At 43.3% G+C, this 23,638-nt stretch overlaps 1 protein-coding gene across 5 annotated transcripts in view; it reads left to right on the top strand.

Annotated features, from left to right (window-relative positions):
* The window catches only part of LOC137802153 (glutamate receptor 4), a 101,658-nt gene that overhangs the window by 71,887 nt on the left and 6,133 nt on the right, over positions 1-23,638 (top strand). For 4 of the 5 annotated variants that reach the window (XM_068599769.1, XM_068599768.1, XM_068599766.1 and 1 more), the window contains 5 exons: positions 2,078-2,284; positions 5,551-5,924; positions 17,683-17,881; positions 19,478-19,725; positions 22,352-22,466. In XM_068599769.1, the coding sequence (XP_068455870.1) occupies positions 2,078-2,284; positions 5,551-5,924; positions 17,683-17,881; positions 19,478-19,725; positions 22,352-22,466 (1,143 nt within the window). Of the gene's footprint in view, positions 1-2,077; positions 2,285-5,550; positions 5,925-17,682; positions 17,882-19,477; positions 19,726-22,351; positions 22,467-23,043; positions 23,159-23,638 lie in introns of all 5 variants that reach the window. The other variant, XM_068599771.1, reaches the window with a different exon arrangement.

Raw genomic sequence — 23,638 nt, 5'->3', positions numbered from 1 at the left:
ATATGTTTCCCCGAAAGAAGAGTATGAACTGAAAACAAAAAATGGTCTTTACTTCGGTCCTTTGTATTTTGCTCTTACTTGTTTTGTCGAAGTGTGTGTCAAATTGTCAAAATCTGGATTCAAACCTTTATTTTTATAGTTTGAGGTGGTGAATATATTCCAAAATACGTTTTTCAAATGACAACAAACTCATCTCATACACAACGGGATACCTCCCCAAGGTCGGAGGATCAGAGACTGCAATACCTTCAATGTGCAAAAGTACAGAATGATGGTAATGTTTTAGTTAAAGGTTCATCTTTATCTGACAATTTTGGAATAACCTTTACAAATAGTTTGCATTATTAACGCATTATGATGCATCATAACCCACAAATAAAAAGAAAACGTCAGTGTTCTTCATGCTCCAGCAGCGTGTCGTGAAACCGAAATTGTGTCGTCGTATTTTGACAAAAAACTGCAACAACGTGCCATCATTATGCCGCACAGTAACATTTTCGTGCCTCCGCGGTCTCATCCGAGCATTTGCATTCTCTTCCCACTGAGGAGTCTTTGGTTTACCTTGCTTTGGCCCGGGGCGATGTCAAGAAAACACATCTCACACTAAATTGCTCCCCGTTCTCAACATGAAATCCGTGACAAAAGTAATTTGTTTGGAAATATGAGGTTTACAAGTTCTCAACAGCAGCAAATCAAGTGATCTATAACCTCCTGCTGGTCACAGCGGAGACCGATGTTGCCGCCCCTGATTACTGTAAGGGTTCAAGTCGAGTCAGGCTTGTTCGAGGTATTAAGTCATTCAGTCTGACTGCAGCTCATTTCTCACTTCCCTTTAGCTCTGTGTCAGCCCCGGCTTCTGCTCAGTTACACTTTCCTTCCTTCTCTTTGAGTCTCTTTGTATCATGCATCCACATTAACGCGTTCCCCCCCACCTTCCTGGTGCTGTGTGTATATGCAGCGTGAGGCTGTCGTCATGATGACACATGCGTCCCTTTCTGCAGCTGGGATCAAGTTATATTAAAATCACCACATTTAAAGCTGCGCTATGCATTGTATTTTTACTCTGGTACACTGAGATGGAAGTAGAAAGGGACGTGTTTAAGTTATAGAGATTCAGAGTTCCTGAAGGAAAAGCCGGTTGGATCACTTCCACAGCCTGAACGGAGATACAATTCTCCTGGTTGACTTTTTAATCGGAAAGATGAACAACTGTGTTAGAAAGTATGTGGTTCTTTGAAAGAAGGTAAAAAAAAAAATAACATGTACATTACAACATACACAGAAAAGTTGACTCCCAGGGTGCATTTCATTTAGAAACATCCAGTAACTGAGTTTAAAGTTATGCTTTTAAAATTGATTCTGGTTTCTGTTTAAATTTTGGACGATTGAATTTGGCGTCTGTGGTGCCATGACATCATGATGCAGTCCACCTTCTCATCATAGCGCAGGAACGTTGATCACGTGGACATGATGCGGTTGAAAAATGCGACGATGATAGACGCTGTTGCTTTAAGTATTTTTTTCAGTAACGTCATAAATGGTGCAGCTTTAAAAATATCAAACTGTTTTATTCCTTCCAGACATATCAAGTTTGTCATGATGATCAGGACAGAAGAAAATAAATGTCATGAACTGACTGAACTGAAACTGAAGATACCTTGAGGGGTTGCATGGTAAAATAACACAGAACAAGAGTTTCTCACCCAAAAGCTGACGCTTACAATCATGTTTGCGAGCCAGAAGTATTGTCCTGCTTCGAGAGGTGTTACTGCCACCAAATGTCTTTCAAACGAGATAGCATGAAACCATCAGCAACGACGCATCGCTGCATGCTTCTGCACAGACTGCAACCAAACAAACGAGGGCCCGCTCATCACAACATCGCTCCATAGCACTCCCAGTGGTCAAAACCTCCACCGCCGGGTACCTGTAACCTCAACCCTGGTCGGTGTGAGCCGCAGTTCCTGCTATTCATTCTTTCGCCTGTCGGTGTGTCAACGAGCCACTGTGCCAGCCCTCGTGTCCGTGTGTCTGTCTGTCTGACGGTTTGGTTCACTGGTTATGGTCCCTTGTGTAGGAGGGTCCCTATGTGATGCTCAAGAAGAACTGGGAGATGTACGAGGGCAACGACCAGTACGAGGGATACTGCGTGGACCTGGCCTCGGAGATCGCCAAACACATCGGCATCAAGTACAAAATCTCCATCGTTCCTGACGGAAAATACGGCGCCAGGGACCCGGAGACAAAGATCTGGAACGGCATGGTCGGGGAGCTGGTGTACGGGGTAGGAGCTTGTTTTTTTTTTTTTTTTACTCTTTGGCAGTCGGGAAGTGATTCTTCTCCACAGGAATGAGCTGACTCATCTCATTCAAAATGTGTCAGTAAGATTCAAGATGGTATTAGGAGACAATATTCTTCTTCTTATGCGTTGGGGCGAATAATAAATGTGTGCGGCATCTGGCTTTTGACAGAGAGATTGGTTCTTAAGGCTGAAAATGGACAGAAAATGGTCATCAAAGTCAAATTATTTCATCTGAAACAGTAAGCAGAGGCTTTCATAAAAGCAAAGATATGTTTAACGGAACAATACGTCCATTTGTTATTCCAATGACCTTTTATAAAGCTAATACGGCCATAATGACATGACTTAATGCATTTATGCTGGTTTAAATGTCAATATGGAAACAACATAGCATGCATTCTCAAATAATATCCACTATTAAAGTTATGGCTCGCACAAAGTAAAGGCCTTTGAGAAACATATTAACTATATATAAACAAACCATCATGTTTTACTCTGCAATCTTGTTCTTTCTTTGCATTTGATCGGTGTGCGTCTAACAGGACAAGGAGTCTCTGCACCAACAGTATTTCTTGATCTACAGAGTTTGACTTGATCTGAGTCAAACTCTGCCTTTCCCGTTCCATGTGTACGGTGTTGACAATCAAACCCACCTGAACTGAAACTGTAAATAAACTGATGGTATTAATGTGAGCAGGCAGCATGAGAGCTGAGCTTTTGGAGGGGGTTGAAGAGGAAAAGCAGAGGTTTGAGCTTGTTAGAGAATCTCCGAAGTGACGATTTGATTTGGGGGTGAGCGAGGTGTCTTTCTGCTGCTGACCATGCAGTGGGATCAAAGCCGAGGCTTCAGGTTTGCGGTGATGGCGGGATTTCATGGCCTGAAAAGACATCAAAGTGAGGAAAGAGATGAGTGTTTTTGTCCTTGAACTGAAACGGAATAGAAAGAAATTAAAGTCCAAATATGGTCATTCACACTGGATTTAGGTTAATTTAAGGTTGAATTAATTAAGACAATAGAAGAATTGAACCTTTGTTCAATTTTGAAGATGGCTTTTCCCAGAAAACCTTCTCATGTGCGCAGGAAATTATGTGCAGCGATATAAATGAGTTTCAACTGTATTCAGTCCAAAAAGAGAAACCACCGTTTTTCCAGTCCTTTTTTCCCCCTCTGATGAGATAAGTGGCATTTTCACATAGCAGCATTTTCCTCGCCCGGCCTCTTCGGTGCTGTCGTGACTCACCGAGTGCAAGGAGAGGCGCGGTTTCGGGATGTCAGGACTGATCAAGCAGTACACTGCACTTTTGGTGTAAAGACTAACCAGGTTGGTCCAAAGCACAGGAATAAAAAGTGCTGCTGTGCTCTCTGCTGTTCTCATCTCTTTAACAAGCAGAAACACTTCCTGTCCTGCAGCTTTGCTTTGAGCGGAAGACATGATGGGCTAAATACCTTCAACGTTAATATGTATATTCTCAGCATTTTGTTTCTTTTGCAGTCATAGTTTTGATCTCATCGTTATCTTTGTACTAATTCTTACATGCAAAATATTCCACATGATGACTTTCTGTGCTTAAAGGTAGAAATGTGAAGGTTTTTTTGGATGAACACACACAGCTGATTTCCTACTTGACAAAAAAAACCCATTACCACCCACTAACATCTGGCTTTTCGGCAGTGATAGAAACATGATACCCGGGTGAACGCGCACATTTTCTCCCCTTTCCGAGGTGATGCTACTGGATATGAAATGTCCTGAAGTGAATGTAAAATAGATCAAATCCGCAGGGATTTGGAAAATTACTATAATTTTTAAACAGACCAAATGTATCACTGTCATTTCTGACAGACACAAAATAAAACTCATCACCGACCATCTAGGTTTTGTCCTTCCACTGTTCAACCAATCACAGGCTCCGGTTTGGTCTAAATAAACCCTTAATTCAGCGAGTTGGATGTGATCTGCACTGCATTGACAGACACAGTAATCTGACTGCTTGCTGATCATCGACACAGTGAAGTAACCAACGTAACACTTCCATGGATTAATGACCCTATTATCCTACGCGTTCGTTACGTTGAAAAAACAAAACAGAAAGACTCGACTGGCAATGGTAAAGGAGACTAATTACCTTTTTTTTCCGTTCGTTTAATATAGATAAAAGTGGGAAAAGGGTAGAAGTTGACCAGGATGTAGAGAATCAACAATGTCATGCCCTCACAAGTATAGCACAACAGTGTGTATTTGAAAATATATGCTGTGCTCCGGTGTGTATCGTACTATAGGGTGTGTGATTTAGGGCGTAGGGGAAGCTGGCGTTTTTTTCTGCAGCATTCGTGTCTGAGGACATGGAAGCTGTCAGCGCTTTCCTGTCCAAGACTTTGCTGAGAGACCATTCAGCTCTTACCCGGCTTTCCCTGAGTAAAAAGACCACAATAGCCCTGCCGCCTTTTAACCTCCCATGTATTTTAGCGCTCACCGAATGCCCCGAGGCTGTCATCTTAGTTCATTCTGCTGAGGATGAAAGAACTTAAATCTCTTTCATTTTCTTTCCCTCGTCCTTGTTTTCTTCTTTCCTGGCTCCTTAAGTGTCCGATGGCCGTAATGAAACCTTAAATTCTTGCTGATATTAAGCCCTTTGCTCCCGAGCCAGGCGGACAAGGTCACGAGTGTTGCTAAGTCACTAACTGTAATCTGGTTTGTGGATTCTCAGCAAGCCAGTGTGAACTTCTCCACAGCTGCGGACCTCGGAGGTCGCCGTATCTTTTTTTTTGCCTTCCTGTACTGTAAGCATTTCTTTCTGACACATTATTTTATCCTCCCTGCTGATTCTCCCAGAGTTTCAGCTAAGCCTCTCAGCATTAGAGAGGGTTTCGGAAATGTATTTTTCAATTTCCTTTCTTTCCCGTTCTTTCTAAAACTTGATCACTCCGAGATGAATTCAGGCGACGTCTGAACTTAATGTCTTTGAGCTTTGTTCAGGGAGAAAATCAGATATATACGACATGAGCTGAGGATAAAAAAGAAATGGGGGTAATTGTTGTTGTTTTGTTTTAGGATGGCTGGTTGGTTATCGGCCTTCGGCGTGTCATATCTGTGACTAAGTGATGTTTGATTGTTGCATGGCTCAGCTCAGAGAGATGATCCATCATTTGCTTTTTGTTTATCTGTCATCATTTGGATTCAGAGTTGCTCTCAGAGGCGGCTCATTCAGACGGCTGATCAAATTCCTTTTCATCTAAATCCCCGCAGAAAGCGGAAATCGCTGTGGCCCCTTTGACTATCACGTTGGTCCGGGAGGAGGTGATCGACTTCTCCAAGCCCTTCATGTCGCTGGGCATTTCCATCATGATCAAGAAACCCCAAAAATCCAAACCGGGGGTGTTCTCCTTCCTGGACCCGTTGGCCTACGAGATCTGGATGTGCATCGTGTTCGCCTATATCGGCGTGAGCGTGGTGCTCTTCCTGGTCAGCCGCTTCAGCCCGTACGAATGGCACACCGAGGAGCCCGAAGAGGGCACCGACGGTCCGCCAAGCGATCAGCCCCCCAATGAATTTGGTATCTTCAACTCCCTCTGGTTCTCCCTAGGCGCCTTCATGCAGCAGGGCTGTGACATCTCCCCCAGGTAAGACACACTTTTATGGAACTGTCAAAGACTTTCTTCTGAAAAAACGTACAACAGTTACTGGATGTTTGCTCCAAAACATCCAATAACTAAGTCCCGCTGATTCATTGTTGTTTTTGTCTTGTGGCTGGGGGCACATTACATGACTTTTGGGCCAATTATAATCGCTATCTGCCATCACGTCCAAGTGGATTGTCTGGACGAGTCCTTAAATCCCTCGCCTGCCAATCCTGTTAAGACCTTTATCATCATATTAAACATGTTTGATTGACACAAACTGGGCACGTCTAGACACCCCGCAGCGAAGAGCAGTAGCCTGTGACAGTGTAAAAAGCAGAAGAAAGAACATACTGTCGTTAATCATGTTTAGTTGTCATTGGCACGAAAATAACAGTTAACTTTTTTAATTCAGACAATATGTGCAACAAGAGATGGAAAATAATCTGCTGTAATTAAGATTTTTAATATGTTCACAATCCTAACAGCTATGCAGTGTGTCCTTTGCTTGAGGGACAACTAACATTCACATTTAAATTGCATCTTCCATGGAAATAATAATGATAACTCTGGGATGTCTATATTATTGTATTTACTCATACTGTAGTTTATTACTGTTATCCCGTGGAAACCTCATAATTGTGTTCTCTCAAACTAATTTCAGATTGACTTAAATTAAGGTTTTGAATATTGTAGTTCTATGTTGGTTGACCTGAAAGATGAACACAATAAGACTTTCTTACGGTTTAACTTAGCTTAGCATGAAGACAGAAAGCAGGTCTAAACAACTAGCTTAATAACGCTGTTTAATATTCACATAGATGCCTACAAACATCTTTAAAACTCACTGATTAACATTTATCTTCTTTGTATTTGGTCATAAACAGAAAGTACATGCTGAGTTGTATGATGTAACTACCTCAATAGAAACAACAACTTATTGGTCCACCCAACGGTTCAAGAAGCTCCATGCTGTTAGCTTTTGTTTACTAAAGAAATAGTAGACATGCTAATTTCTATCTGGAGGGTTGTTGAGTCACGCCCCGAGTGTTGCTTAAAACAAGATCTGTGTGATATCGTGAACTTTAGAGGTGTTGTAGCTGTCTCCAGCTGCTTCCTGTCTTTATGCTAAGCTCCAGCTCCTTACTTAACCCATACAAGAGCATTTTCTAAAATACACAACTATCCCTTTACGCTTCAACTAATTACAAAACTCATTTCTTAGAGAGCTTTCACAAGCCAACGTCCATTTGGCTCGTCCGAATGAGAGTGAAATTTATACTTTTGGTTTGTTTTCTTGTTTGACTGGTTTGGTATCACGGTGCACAAATTAAAGCAGAACCAAAAAAAATATATTCTGAGGGGCACGTGGGAAGGAGAAAAGTATGTTTTTAGTCTCAAGAGCTTCTATCGAGGGAATCTTAGACTTTGAAATTTTTCTTTTTTTCGAAATAGCTTTTCACTTTGACTCTGTTTGACTGTGTGCACGAATCCCTTCTCCTCCAGTTTATCTCAAATGACTTTATGAATGTCATTATTCAGACTTCTGCAGAAGTTACGTTAAGTCATTTTTCCGTGCCCATCTTACTTTTTTTGCACTTCCTGCAACTCTGTCTGCGCATCTCTCGCCGGTGATCTCGAACCTGTAGTTTCGGTCTGCACCAGAGTGCGATACCAGAAGTCACAACGGCTCAAACAAACTGCACCGGACGAAGACTCACCTTCAGGGGTTGAACCAATTAAAACAAACTAATTATTGGCTTGTGAAAGCACCCTAATTTTCTCTTACACTGACATTTTGGGGACATGAGGTTTTCATCCACCAAAATGTACGTCATCTTACCAATAGCTTAGTTAGTTAAGTAAGTTATTGCACACAACCTGCTGTATATGAGTGACAATTTGCATGAGAACTATAGTATAACACAGATAGTAATATTTGTAGTATAGTATTAGATATCAAGTGTGTGTTGTGCTGTTAGCTACGGCCTCATGTGTTGCACTTTGTGTCTGCTGCTCATGCTGTGTGTTTACCTGCACATGCACTGTGGCATCGCACTTGTTTTGTGTTCACGCAGTGTATTTGTGTATGAGAGAGAGAGAGTGTTTCTGCCAGTATTGATTTTGTTGTCTTCCTCTCTCTCTCACTCTCTCTTCTGCAGCCATATTGTTCCTCACTGTCTGACTTGCATACACTACGTTGTCTGCTTGTAAGGGAATTAGGTTGTCTCTGCGTCTGTCAGCTTCGGCAGTTGCGGCTTCGCCCTCGTGCGCCTCACGTCTGTCTACTCTACCGGAGCTCCAGTTACACTGGCGACCGTGGTTCTGCAGAGCCGCTGTCTGCTCCGTAGTATATTAAACATGTGTGATTCATTGAGAACACACCGTCGAGGTGTTGTGTTTCACCGTGTCTGTGACTTCTCTTCCCTTTTGTCCAAATTACGAGACTCAAACCCAGCATCCTATGGGCTTGAGACTAAAGGTAAAGATGGAGTACTTTGGTAGAAGGGTGGAGAAATTAGGGGCTGGTACGCGTAACTGTCTGTCTGTGTTCCTGTCCAGCATTTAACAGCTGGTCGTCTTTGTTTTTCAGTCAAAGATCAGGCTTCCTGTCCGTCATCGCACTCCGGCATTCTCTCTGCTCACATCTACTGTCCGTAGGGCTGCACAATTAATCGACTCCCCGCATTTAAATGAACAGGATTGACTGCGATATTGATGTTTAAATTCTTTGTTCCGCTCATATAAACTCCGCTGCATATCAAACCAAACGCTTTCTAAACTAACAGCCCGCCACCACGGGGCAATGCCGCTGCTGCAGTCCAGTGAAGGCAAAATTAAATGCACTGAATTTGTGCGGTGAGAGAAGTGAAAGCACTGCTCTGTTGATTTTATTTTGCCTTGGGAGAGGCATTGTGAATACGGACTGTTTATTTAAATCGGAACGTGTAATGAAAGTAATTTGTGCTCTTAATATTAATCAAAAGCAATCGTGATTATCCTTTGGGCCATAATTGTGCAGCCCTAATTGTAACGGTCAAACTTATGGACTGGTAAAGCCTGTAATTCTTGGTTTCTCATTTCCTGTAAAGCCTTTCTTATCTGTTTGAATGGCTTTGTCGAGCTTAAAGTTCCAGCTGATGGATTGTTTGGGTTATTTTAAGCGACCGCTATAATGGCCTGTGTTGTTACTTTCAAGAATTTCATATAATACTTCTTTTATTTGCTTTAAGCCCTTACGGACATGTACTGTAATAGAGTTGCTAAGATTTTAGGAGATGAAAGGTGGACCAAACCAGCCTGTATCTTTCAGCCGCCCCCACACCAGAGGAGAACAGATGGAGGATCCCGAGGTACATTAGCCCGGCCTCACGTAAGCAACCTTCAGAGGAGACTACAGTGGGCCTGTGACTGTGATTAAGCACACTTATTTAACGAGTACACTTGCTTTGTTCACATGTGTGCAGTCCACCCCCCCACCACCAACCCCCATAACCACCAGCGCTCGCCACATCTCCGCCTGTGTACTGCAGATAAGGACTTTAAAACCGCACAACAATGTCGGCGTCAGAATGAAAAGTCTACATTTCAAACCTCTCTGTCTCTGGCTGTGGTCCCTACTGCATTCCCCCCTTCCTGTCACTGCTAATCCCATGGGCCTCTCCCAATCCAGCAGCACACAGCCCCCAGAGCTCAGGAGCGCTTCCACTCCAGTTTAGCCTGACAGGGCAACATGCAAATCCCCTCACACGGGGAGGGAGGGAGATTAGAAAGGCGTGGAGGGAGCGACAAGGGCAGAGGTGAAAGGGACAAACTTGGGGCGAGGGCCGCGGCGCTCGCTCATGTGTCGCGGTCGCGGGCGAGATGGCCGGACGGTGGAGGCTCAGTCTGCATGCTGCTCAGTCTCTGAAACTTTTAAAGGGGGCTACATGTTCATCCACCTGAAAAGTGCAGCATGAGCAGGGAGAGAGAAGTAGACCCTGTGACGACTGTGACGACCATGACGACGTGTCGCATGTGGCCCAATATTTAGCGGCCAGATCAATACATGTTATGTTCCACATATTATGAGCATAAGAGTCAGTGTGATTATGATCTGTGGTTGTGTGTGATTTTCAACCACTGTGCCGCGGCACACCAGTGTGACGTGAGAGATAGTCAGGTGTGCCGTGGGAAAATGTCCAATTTCCCTTAATCGGTCCAAAAAAGATATTATTCAAGTTGTCGCAAATAAATTTCCATTGTTGAGCGTCTGAGCCTGCATATAGTGGCTGGCCGAGTCATTAAATACTCTTCCATGCCAGTAGATAGCGCAATAATTACCTCGCATATATGCTGTATTATGTGTGTATATGCAACAATGTGACGTTTTGTAACTTTTCTTGTTGTTAGTCTGCCTCGGGATTTTTTTTTACTGTAGAAAATGTGCCGCGGCTTAAAAAAGGTTGAAAAACACTGGTGTACAGGATGTGAAAGACTCAGAGTTTTGAGCTCATTGGGTTTTTAAATGAGCTCTACAAACACGAGCGGTTCTCATCAGCCCAGTGGAAGTCCACACGTTTAACGGCTTGCAGCCATAGGAGCCGCCAGTGTTTCAGTTTAACGAGCGACCGTGTAAACTGATGACTGCGGTTCCTCGTAAAAAAAAACAAAGCCTTCGATCAATTTCAAATACATGCACATTTGTCTTCATCTACGCCGACCGTTAAGTAAGTTGATGAACTTGAGTCTGTTGTTGGAATATAGATTCTCACAACTAAACAACCCGACAGTTTGATGCCGTTAACTGTTTTGAAATCAATGCTTAATGCTCGCTGGATTCGTCTGGTCGGCTGAGGCGAAGCGCCTATCCCGCATGCGTATGTTTGATCACGCAAGAACATTTTCTTCTTCTAATCTTCACTGGTTCCAGTCAGTCTTTACCTTTTATGATGGAAGAGTTTCTCTGTCGATCTGCGAAGGAGGAATGGAGTCTCTGAATCAAAATTGTCTTTCGTCCGTTTATTCTGGCAAGAAGGAATAGTATACAACAGCCACTCAGAGCAGTCTGGGACACAAGAGTCAATGAAACAACAGTCTCAACCCTACTTTATACATGTTGAGGGTTACGCCTCCAAGACACGGCGACACAAAGAAAAACACTGAGTCATGGCAGGTGTTTGACCTCTTGTCCCTTGATCCTTGAGATCAAAGAAGTTACATTTTCCTTTGCCCTGGGAAATCAACCCCCAATCTGTTTACGACCCCCCCTCATATACATAAGTAAGGAAAACAGGCCCTTTGAACTACTTCCACCTGGTTCAACAATCTCTGAGAAACACTTAAATCGGTAAGACTCTATCTACACATAACATTACTATGCTATATTTTACCATTACACTTTTTAATTGCAAAATTTGACAATACTGAAAGAAAAACTGTTCAGCTACAACTCCAAACCAGTTAGCAGAGCTACACCAGTAACAGAGGGCTTTGAGTGTTTAAACTGGGAGATAATCCAGCTGTAAAACTAGATTAGCCACTTCTGTAATTTCAGGATAACGACTTTTGTAGTGACATAAAATATCGCTATTGCATCTTATTTGCCTTCAGCGGACGAAGCTGTAGCGGTAGAACCACACGAGGAAGAAAAGGCCCGCAGAGCCTGATTATCTCCGAAACATCAGCAACATTTCTCTCAGAGAATTATCATTCTATATTTAGTTTTCTTTTTCCTTTCTTTTTTACTAATTTCATGACACGGCTCCAACCGGAAGAGGTTGAAATAGCGCAAGACATCTTCCCCTCCTCTCTTCTCCTCGCTCTTAATAAGGGTTAATAGTCCCCTCTGGTCCCTCAAGGCAGCCCATAATAATTAATTCTGTGATTAATATCCTGGTCTCCGATGGTAATGTCTCCGTGGTAAAAGGAGAAGAGGGGAGCTTAAAAGGAAATGGTGACACAATAGTCGTTTAAATTGACTACAAATCCCAGATGAATAGAACTCCAGTTATTCTGGTATTTTCTCCTGAGACGGCAGGATGTCGCATCATCAGCGTGTCACGAGTCAGAAAATATGAATATGAGTGAAGGCCGCCATCTGCCACTCCATGCAGGTGTGACCGGTCATTCCAGGTGTTTTCAGTCACTTCAGTCTCTTCCGATGAATCTTCTTTGACTCTTCTGCTGAGTCATAGTTACCACAGCTCCGGCGAGCTAATTTAGGGTGCTGTGATTGGTGTGATTAGCCCTGATTAGCTCAAGTGTGTGCACATAGTTACTGATGGCAAGAAGACCACGACGACTGCAGATGAAGTGTATAACTTTTAATTTTAACGCCAACAAAAGCTGCGTTTTGAAAATGGATAAATGACTTTCAAGTGTTCCGTGTGGAAGATTGCCATTATTCTATTAATTCAGTGCCAATTAGCTCTGTTATCCAAATGACACGCAGCGGTTCTCCTGCATTGCTTATTGCTCGTGTCAGCAGTGCTTGTCCTTCTTCACATTCGGTTGATTCGTCACACGTTTCCTGCAAATTATCACCAATGCTCGAGGCTCTGATTGCATCTATATGTACAGCGGAGGTCTATAGCTTCAAAGTCAAGAGCCACTTCATGGTCTCCCCCTTTGATTTTGTGGTCGCTATTGCTAATTAGGTAGCTTTCACCAAAAACAAACAACCCCATTAGCCATTCAAATTCATATTTGCGTTGCCTTTGTTTCTTTGTGACCCTTTAATACATCCATCGCATCTTTTATGTGGTTTTGTGAGCTAAATTAAACCATGTTAGAGGCCATAAAAGAAACAACAAAACAGTATTTCACAGGAAAAGATGAAAGATTAGACAAAAGTCTGAAAAATACATATAATGTTCAGTAGCAGATACAATTTTCCTCATTTCCTACACTAGCAATCATCTTGCTGCTCTTTATTTAATCTCTGAACACAATGTGAGGGTCCCCACTCAGATCTGCATTCATTTTGAATGGATGAAAGTCTTGCTCCTGAAACTAAATCACATTTAGCCAGGAAGTCTTTTCCGCTGTACATCTACACATCCCCGTAATGTTTCTCTCATTACTCTGTCGGAAATTAATGGACCGAAAAAATTAAGAGTGCATGTCTTTTTTTAAATATGAATGCGAAATAACAGATCCACTTACGGTAAAACAAAAGAAGGTTGGCAGCCGTCACCTGGAGTTAATGGACAGATGCTATCTCAGTTTTTCATTGTCATTGTGTGTACAACAGAAGCAGTCGCTGGCAATGAAAATCTCAGATCTCATGCTCCTTCCAATAATCCTCCTTAAATATGCATAAAAATAAAATTACGTGAGTAAAAAGGACAATGATGCACCCGGAGCAAAGGGTTCTGCAGAACATCCAGGCTGAAAGTCGTCTTTGATGATATATCGCTCGCCTTCTCAGCAGCCAGTGCTGTCATGTGAGCTGGTTTCCTCTCACAAGGGTTCGTACGACATCTTACGAAAAGTTGTTTGTCATTTTTTTGTGTGTCCAACAACGTGAGCTATCACCACGTAACAAAACTACTCGGTTATTTTGTGTGTGGTTTGGGTTAGGATAATTATTTTTGTTACATAACTCACGGCGGTGGCTTGTTAAAGGGATGGTTTGCGTCTTTTGAAGTGGGGTTGTTTAAGGTACTTATCCATTGTCAGTGTATCACATGACAGTTTGGAGTAAGTAATGCACTGCTGTGGACACTGGACACATATTTTATTCACCAAAGGCAGACCTAAAAGAAAGCAATACAGGCTTTAGTGTTACATAATTACCACATATTTGCCTTTTTACTGTGAGAAAAGCTGTACAGTCGATGACTCTGACCGGAACTGAAGACGTCATCTACGCTTTTACCAAAACCAGACTCCATTGAAATAATCCATTATTTTACCTCGCAGAAAACGGCTGCTGCTGTTAGTCTGTTTTTGCTATTGTGTGACTTTGATTAGTTTGAAAAATAAGCAAGGAGAGTTGAGTTTTGCCATCTGTAATATGTGAAAGTCAAGTAGTATTATTATTGAAAAGAGCAGCAGTATTACATGACTGGTTGTACTAGTGTTATTGGAAAGATTAAAATCACCATGTGTGCTACTCCAGTACAGGTAGATCCTTTGATTTGCACCTTTTTACGTGACCATTTTAGAAATTACAGTAATACACAGACTGTAAATATTACGCCGAGGCAGCAGTTGAGGTGGGGAGGGCAGCTGCGGACAGAAAACAGAGAGCGGGATCCGGAGTGACAGTCTGTCTTCTATGAATAAGTCAAACGGTGAGGTCTCGCCGCAGGTGACACCCTGGGAGCTGACTCGCACCTTCTCATTTATTTAGGCTCTGCTCAAGGTCGGAGCTCTCCCTGTCTTTCACTTCATCACCTCCTCCACTTCATGTTGCCGCGTTCTCTTCTCTGCCCCTAATTCCTTTTCTCAGCGTGCCACAAACTTTCCCTAAATCCCTTGGAAGACCTAAACACACACACATACACACACACACGTACACACATATACTCCGTACCAAATCATCTCTCACGGCTGCTTTTTATTTCACATCAAAGGAAAAAAGTGAAGTGTGGAATGTTTCGTTCAAGTAAGCTCCCTTCTTCACAGGAAGTTAGGTTTAGGCAAAAAAAAACAAACTACAACTTGGTTAGGAAAAGATTGCGAGAAAGTCTTGTCTGGGCAGTGATCGCTCATTAAACTCAATGGGAGCGAGAACGCATTGATTTGAGGCGTACGCTGTGTGAAATATTTAAACCCAAGCCAACATTGTTATGGCTACACAGTTGCATCAAATAGATTGACGTCTTGTTCATCGTGTTTTTGTACATTGCCCTGTCACGTGTGGTATACTTTAAAACTGTGAGTATTCGATTTTTAATAAACTTCTGTGGGATTGAACAATGAGTTTTTAGTTGGGAAAGGCCCTTGCTTTGTGAAGTAAATTAAGATATTAAATTGATAAACTACGTGTTTAGCGGAGATTAATAACATAAAATACTGCAAGCGAGTGCAGAAATGCCACCTTGCCAACATCTAGACCACGCCAACCTCTTTAGAGCTTTCATCAAATACAAATTAATTTAACTTTAGCAAGTTTAACCAGTAGGGGGAAAGTGCTGACTAATTGCTATATAATTGCTGAAAACTTTCATTTTTTTCTACGTACATTTAGTATTCTTTATACCCCGAGGCTTCTGGACTGCTGCGATGAATCCCATTCCCCCAACGCTGGAGCCAATTTCTGTTTTGTTTCCACTTTCTTTTAATTCTTCCCCTGTCTGGATTTTTCTTGTTTCCTTCACTCGTGGGAAAGCTGAACTCATACATCATTACACTCAAGTTTTCCCCAACGTTTTTTTTTTTTTACTACATACAACTGCACTGGAACACTGTTTGATTTTCTTTTTTTCTTTTTTGTCGAGCTTTCGCATTGCACACAACGTCTTGTAATGACCACAGTTGGATATCGGCACATTCATTAATATGAATGCAAATGATTCAAGAGTCATCAACGTCAGAGCTGAGATTAACTTCCAATAAAAGGGTAAAAAGTAAAGAACAAAGCAACATACAATAAGCATTTCAAAGATGCAGGCTGAAGCTAAAAATGATTGTGTCGACATTTTTTCTTTTTTTTAACTGTACACTTATTTGATGCATCTAAGAAACCCCAGAAACAACTATGACCCTGTACTTTAATAATACATTTTGTTAAATGATCATCTCAAGGTGGATGACAATGTATTATACACATGTGGTTAACTTGCGACTCTAAATGGCCTCTAGATGTAAACGGTTGCGTGCGTGTCGGCCATGTGAATGACTGGCGACCCGTCCGAGGCGCATCCGGCCTCTCGCCCAATGTCAGCCGGGATTGGCCCTCGAGGACGAACGGGTATAGCTAATGGATGGGTAAAAGCCTCGTGATCGAGCCTTTGTTATCATAAAATATACGATGTGGCGTCCATTTTCAATTGCCATCATTAATTCAAGGTGAATAGAGGAAGAAGAAAAAACCTCCCCCATCCCTTGTGTTAACTGCAGGCCCATCAAGACACGGCAGTGTGTCACTGCGGATCAAAGTCCGTGGTATCAGCACAACCCAGACGGATGGAGGGAACGCAAACAGACACTCCTCCGCTTGTCCCATTATTACGCGCTTCTACCGCTGCTCGTGTGGAGAAAAGAAAAAAGCACGAAAGAGAAAGATGGAGACGGTTTGATAGAGAGAACGAGGGGATTTTTGGCAGGTGGGAAAAGGAAGTAAAGCAGCAGAGAGAGAAAGGAGACGATACAACTCACCCTTACTCATTATTTTACAGTTCTAATTCTCTGTGTGCAAAAGCCACACAAAAAAAACAACCCTCAATCGTTCTCAAGGAGAAGGAAAATGGAGTGTGGGCGGAAAAAAAAGAGAGGGAAGTCATTTGTATTCAAATCCAGAGCTAATACGTCAAGTAAGTCTATTTCATGGGCAAAGCTGCCTGTGTGTGCGGAGCAGACATGCTCTGCTGCAGCACTTTCTCTATTGGAAGTCGCCTTAGCCGCTACAGGCACTTGCACTCGCCACAGACCGACAAAACGAAGGCTTCCGCACCAAATCTGGGGTTGGAGGGACCGTTCTGCGTGAGACTTTATTGGCAGAACCCTCTTATTTATTCAATTACAGGACCCTCAATGTAAAAAATAAAGTTATTGAGCAGTGCTGCTAATCAAGGTTCTTTTTCCTTTCTTTCTTTTTTGACTGTGTGTGGATTCCATTGAGAAAAAGGATGTTGCCGCCCTTTTTGTAAACGGTGCACATGCTTGGAGATTACAGGATGGAGAGAACTCCTGTGTACATGGGGAACAATGGAATATGGCCAGATTGCAATAAGACACAGTGGAAATACCAGCCAAGAAAACACTGACTGTTGCAGATCCCTCTCTCCTCCCCTTCTCATGTGCCCATCTCTCCCTCACTCCCCCTCTCTTTCTCTCTCTCTCTCTCTCTCTCTCCACTTCTGACAGCGAGGCCTGAGGGTTTTGTATCCTCTGCTGTTTGAGTCGCACCGAGGGGAGATCTTGTTTGTTCTCCTCAATGCAGCATTTATGGTTTAAGATTCTCCTCACGACCTTCTGCTGCTCCTGAGCAGCGGGCTATCTGTCTCCCCCGAGCGCACAAACAAGGAAAGAACAGTGGCGCCGCCGCCTCGCCGGCCGGGGGACCCGCGGCTCTTTTTCCTTTTTATCCCGCCAATAAACACAATAGAGGGCCCGTGTGGGGAAGGAGGGACGGGAGCAGCCAATCTTTTCTGTATCGAAGCTGGTCAACACAAGCGTGGGGGATTTCTTTATGAGGCAATCTGCACTAATGAGGGGTAAATACAGCTGTGGAGCGTTTTGGGTGTTGTCAGAGCTCCACCGTGTGGCGGCTCACCAGCACGTCTGGTGTCCACGGTGGTGGCTTGTCTCTCCATGCTTCAGTCATATTTCATCCCTTCAATTTCACTTCGCCTTCACTGTGTTTTTTATAACACTGACGGGTTGTTTTCTGTCTTTTTTTTCTCCTCCTTACCCTTGTTTTACCACTCCGATAATCCTTTTCCTGGCTCTTTCTGGCAATTCCCTCCTTTTTTCTTTTTCTTTTTTTTTTTTTACCCCCTTTCCTCTTCCTTTCCTCTTCCTTTTTCCTCTTCCTCCTATCCTCTCCGCTTTCTAATCCTTTCAAACTCGCCCCGAAACTATTCTTCCTCCACCTCCCCTCCTCTCCAAGATCGTTATCGGGTCGAATCGTTGGAGGAGTGTGGTGGTTCTTCACCCTCATCATCATCTCGTCCTACACGGCTAACTTGGCTGCCTTCCTCACCGTGGAGAGGATGGTCTCCCCCATCGAGAGTGCCGAGGACCTGGCAAAGCAGACAGACATCGCTTACGGCACTTTGGATTCTGGCTCGACCAAAGAGTTCTTCAGGGTGAGTTGGGAGTTAATAATCTACTCTCAGGGAGACAGGTAGGAGAAACCTATTCGGTACTCACATCCTCTGCACACCAGGGAAAAGGCTGATTGAGCACTCTTAGCAGGAGCGTGAGGGAGCTTAGCAGGTCTCTGCGTTAACCCGCTGTCCTCGAAATTACAATTATGTCGTCCTATTTCGTTTTGTCCAATACATTAAGGAGGAAACGTAATAGCCGCCTTTGATAATGTTCAGCGGCAGAGGTTTTCCAAGGGAAGGAAGTGATACAATTTTGAACCGCACGCAAGTTGTGAGGAGATGTTAGAAGACGATGAGATCAGATAAAACTTTATTGAACCCTGAGGGGAACTTCTCAGAGACAGATTTGGAGACGAGATAACAGAGACAGCACCGCTGTAATGAAATAATTGGAAAAAAAAAAAAAAAAAAATGTTTTAGAGAGAAAGATAGCTGCAGACAATATGCATCACAATACTCGCGAAAATATAAGTGGCTTGTTAAAAAATCGTACAAATATGTTCACTAGCGCATATATATATAGGTAGAAATAAAAGCTACTATATACATAGTATATGCATATATAATCATAATGTATGTCATAAATGTACAGTGTGTCTAATATACACACTCTCTACAGAAATAATACATGAGGAACTGAAGCGAATAGATTTGTATATAAGCAAATATGTGATGAAGTCTGAGCTACAAAGTGCGACATTAAAGGGTAACTTTGGTATTTTTCAACCTTATTTTCCGTGTATTTGTGGCTAATGGGGACAAACTGGTCCAGTATTGAGGGAGAAAGCTGCAGACAGCAGCTGCTTATCCACCTGCAATATAATCGCTCGGGGGGGCAATACACTATTTCTTTACCTATCGCTTGATCCGGTTTTGTTTGTTTTTTGTACATCTGGCTCAGAAAAGTCTCGTTGTGAAATCTCACACCAGCTCTACACTGTCGTTATCGGCTAAATATTCGGCCATGACATTGAAAATCTTTGAGATAACGCAAAGCTACACCTTCAGTCCTCCCAACACAACAATACTTTAAACAACAACAGTCACTCCTCTCAGACGAGAAGTCACATGACATGATAACAAACAGAAAGCAGTCCTCTCCATAATGATGTCAGCTGCTTGTAGTAGCTTTGCGGTGCAAAACAAACACTTTTAGTGGACATATATTAACGGTGATAAGCTAGTACATGGCGACCCTTTTTCTGTCTGCGTTCTCCTTCATAACCATTTTCTTAAGCTGTTTTCTCCATTGGACACAAAAACATGGGAAAAGAATACCAACGTTCCCCCTAAAACGCATCTCAAAAACTCAAAACCCTTCGCAATAAAAGCAAAACTGTCTACCCACAATGTGTAATTTCCTTTTTTTTCCCATCCATGGTAAGTTATAGAAGTAGTCCACACAAAGACGGGTGCATATATGTCTCCTTATATATATTTCGTAATAATGATAAAATGCACTTTTTTTTCTACCTGTTGTTGTGGATACGCTGTCTCCATCTTTCCTCCTCCTCTCACACCTCATCTACCTTTAAACCTCCAACCCCTTAAACCCTTCCCCTCAAAACCCCACAGCGGTCAAAAATCGCCGTCTACGAGAAGATGTGGGGTTACATGAAGTCGGCCGAGCCCACGGTCTTCACGAAGACCACGGCGGAAGGCGTGGCCAAAGTCCGAAAGTCCAAAGGGAAATACGCCTTCCTCTTGGAGTCCACCATGAACGAGTACACAGAACAACGCAAGCCGTGCGACACAATGAAAGTGGGAGGAAACTTGGACTCCAAAGGCTACGGAGTAGCTACACCCAAGGGTTCACAGTTAAGGTGGGTGGAGTAGTGTAACAATATGTTTTACGTGTTGTTATGGTATTCCACCTTCCCTGGTGTGCCGCCTTTTGTATATTTATCTGTCTCTGCTTACTTTTGCTTTAGCGTGGGGCTTCTTCATGCGTTTGTTTCCGGGCCGAAGTAGTGGCTTCTTGTCATATGTGTTTTTTGTCACACATGCATGCGGGAGTCATCGTGATCATGCAGGGGTGGTTATTTCATTGTTCTTTTCTTTCACAGCGCTCCACACCAGGTAACTCGTTGTGCTTGTGCTCGCTCGTCCGGGCAGAGATGTTGGAATGGCAATGCTTGAGGCTGCAGTAAACTCCTTAAAATGTCTTTTAACGTTTTGAAAATGCCATTTTTCGTTAGATAATCTGCATTTTTAATACACAGATGTAATGAGTAAAGAGTATTTTTGCTAATTCTATGGTTGACTTAGTGACTGCAGTCGTGTTTTTGGGAGCCGTGTGAATGCTCAGCCCTGGGTAACTGTGCCAGACTCTGTCACTGCCTCCCGCACATAGTGGAATTTACAGACCTGCCAGAGGAAACAGTGTCATTTCTGTGGGGAGTTGCACTTTCAATCCGCACACTCGTCGATCAAAGACTGCCTGGCGAGGCCTCACCGAAAAGGAATGGATACGTATATACGAAAGGCGAAGAACTTCACAGGCGTTCGTGTACGTGTGTGTACAGGTCCGCAACACAGCGCACTTTCATTTATTCCTGTGGAGCTACGATAACATGTTAGAAGATAGCGTTTTTTATCCAGGCTCCCTGCTGTGTAAATAGATATTAAGGGAGCACTGCTATCATCAATCATGTTTAATTAGAAAATACTTTGAAGACAAGAGCCTGACCTTTTGTTTTCTTTATTTTATTCTGTGTAGATAAGTAATGTGCTTCAAAGCAGCCAGTAAACCAAACCCTGTTAGTTGTTGTCTGTGAATTCCTCTGCACATGACACCGGACGTGCAGAGCAGCCACTGGTTGTTTTTTTTGCAGCCAGGCCGGTGCCAGTTTTCAGCCACTGCTTTGACCCGGAAGAGTCCCTGACAGATCACGGTGTAGTTCCCCTCCTCTGGGCCTCCGTCTTTTATTTTTCGGGTGGGGGAGGCGGGGGATTGTCCTCTTCTGTCAGTCACTTGTCCGAATTCCAGCGAGGAAACACGGCAGCAACATCCTGAGCAGGCCGCGTTGTTGCTCAATGCTGCTATTTCACACGGCTCCGCCAACGACGTCATCAGCTAAAAATGAAATGTCAGCTGTGTCGCTTTGTGTTTCTGATCCATTTCCATTTTTGACTCTTTTTTTTTCTTTTTCATAATGATGCAAATAAATTAAAAAGGATGAAAACACACGCTGATGCAAATCTCTCACTCTCTCTCTCTCTCTCTCTTATCTCGCTCTCTTTGTCTCTCTCTTTTTATCTCTCTCTCTCTCTCTCTTTTCACTCTCTCCACTATTATCAGACTTCAAAGGAACCCATGAAATTAAAATGCACACTTATTTTGAACAGCGTTTTCATGGACATTTTCTGCAAGTCAATCATGATTTTCCAGAACAGCTTAATGCTTTTAAATCCGGTGAGCTTTGAATTGGCTGACGTACATACACTGTATACTTGTGTAAAACGGGTCCAAATTGTTTGGAGGCGTCTGGGTATCAATGCGCTGGCTGGTGCAGAAATTTTGTGACTGGCGATGCCGACTGCCAACATTTTTTGCCGGTATTTAAATTGAATTTTAAATTGGACCAATTCTGTGCCCCAAAAAAAAATTCAGGATATTTGCTTCCTCTAAGCAGGTTCCCAAAGTAGACCCTCGTCACAGTACCTTCAGTATATTGCTGATACATTTGAAAAAGTGTTTGAAGGTCTGAAAAGGCAAACTTAAACCAAAGTATTGGAAACATTGAAATTCCCACTTTCTGTTCATTTTGCCCCGTCGGGTAAAGAGTAAAAAGGCGTCAGGACTCGTCCTCTGAGGATCGTTAATCGTTGAGATATTTAAGTCCGGACTGAAATATTAGATTACCCGCCATTTTGTCTTGTGGAGGAAAAGTAGCTTGAACTAAATAAAATACTTCAAAAGTCATTTTTCTCAACGTTGATGAAGAAGAGGCATGTTTCTTTTTCTTTTTCTCTCATATTGTTTTCATTTTCAGTCGCTCGCAGATTTAATCAGCTCGCTGGCGGAAGCAAGTGTTCATTACACAAACCCTCTGAGAGTTGCGTTAAGACAGAATGTATTTTATGTTTCGAGCTGATTAGTTACATACACGTAACTTCCCTCCTTTCAGACAGGGACAATATTAACTGAAATAAACTAATTAAGGAAGAAGAGAAGCATCAAGATAACACAAACATAAGCTTGTGAACTTAAATAAGATTAATGTATCACATTTTTCACAGAAGACGGCACCTTAAAAGGGGAGAGATTTGTGTTCAGTGTGTGTTTGGGTCCTGCTATGTAACCGTCTAGAGAGCATTAATGCACTTTCCCCCCCTTGTCCCTCTCTTACTGCTACCCCTCCCCCCTCCCCCCATCCTTTCCCTCCCAAATTGGACAGCATACTCACCCCCCTCCCCTCTCACCAATTATGTTTTATCGTTTTCAAGAAGTGCAGTTAACCTGGCAGTGTTAAAACTCAATGAGCAAGGCCTGTTGGACAAATTGAAAAACAAGTGGTGGTACGACAAAGGAGAGTGTGGCAGCGGAGGCGGTGGCGAGAAGGTTAGCCGCTATGTCGCTATGCCCATGTGACCTTGATGCGGGTAAAAGAGAAATGTGTTTTGTTGGTAACAGGGGCATCTGCCGGGTCGACCCCTACAGTGTGGTGACGAGTACTGTCCAAGGAATGAAACAAATATACAGTCGCTCATGTAGCGATAGATTGGGAAAAGTACAACAGTCATCTTTTCTGAGCCAATAGTTTGGGGGTTGACAGTACTGGCCTCTGTGAGTGTTGTAAGAAAAGTCCCGGCAGTATGCGACTGTTCCAGAAAAGCGATGCAGCCGGGTGGGGGGGGCCCTCCACACATATATGTCTGTTAGCTCGGCCCCGCTCCCTTTAATAGCTCCCCTTTTAATGAACCCGACCCCTGCCAACGACTCAACCAGCGAGCAAAGAGACATGTAGCACAGGCGGGGGGCCCCTTTCCCGGCTTCGTCGCTTTGTGAAGGGTACTGAGCTGCTCTTGTTGGGCTTCTTCTGATTGAATAACATAAAATAACATGTCCTATGATGTTATTTATGTTATTTTCCCCACCCCACCCTCCTCCCCTCCCCGCCCCCTCACGTGATTTGAAGAACGCCTGTAAACCTTGCCGTATTGAAACTGAGTGAAGCAGGAGTCTTAGACAAACTGAAAAACAAATGGTGGTACGATAAAGGGGAGTGTGGACCCAAGGACTCGGGAAGTAAGGTCAGTCCCCACCAGCCCGGGAGCCTCCCCTCCTCTTTTTGTCTCTATGCACACTTTTATTACGCTGGCAGAACTGCTCTGCTATTACAGCAGACTGGCTGATATGCGCACACACACACACTTACACACACACACACACACATAAACATAGAAGAGCAAGTGACAGACATGGCAGGTAGAGACTTAAAGCGTAGCCCGAGGGATACAGCATGACAGAAACAAGGCATGGTGCAGCGCTAACAGGTTTATGTTTTTTTTTTATTTTTTATATATAGCAGCTTAGCTATGTGTTGCCACTGCAGATGAGGGGTCGCGCTCACATTGGTTGTCGCCACAGACGAAAGCCAGGGCATGTTCAGATGTTACTGTATGTCACACAACCAGATGCCAGAACTGTCGGCCTCAGCCGTGGTAAGCACACGAACGAGGCCAGGTTGGTGGATGCGCTGGAGCATGGAGAGGAGCTGTCACGTTTGAAGT

Source organism: Clinocottus analis, unplaced genomic scaffold (assembly GCF_023055335.1).
Source record: "Clinocottus analis isolate CAN_PGR_092001 unplaced genomic scaffold, fCliAna1.0.p SCAF_5, whole genome shotgun sequence".
Lineage (NCBI taxonomy): Eukaryota > Metazoa > Chordata > Actinopteri > Perciformes > Cottidae > Clinocottus > Clinocottus analis.
Note: the sequence above shows the minus strand (reverse complement) of the source record. Positions and strands in the feature narration are given on the sequence as shown.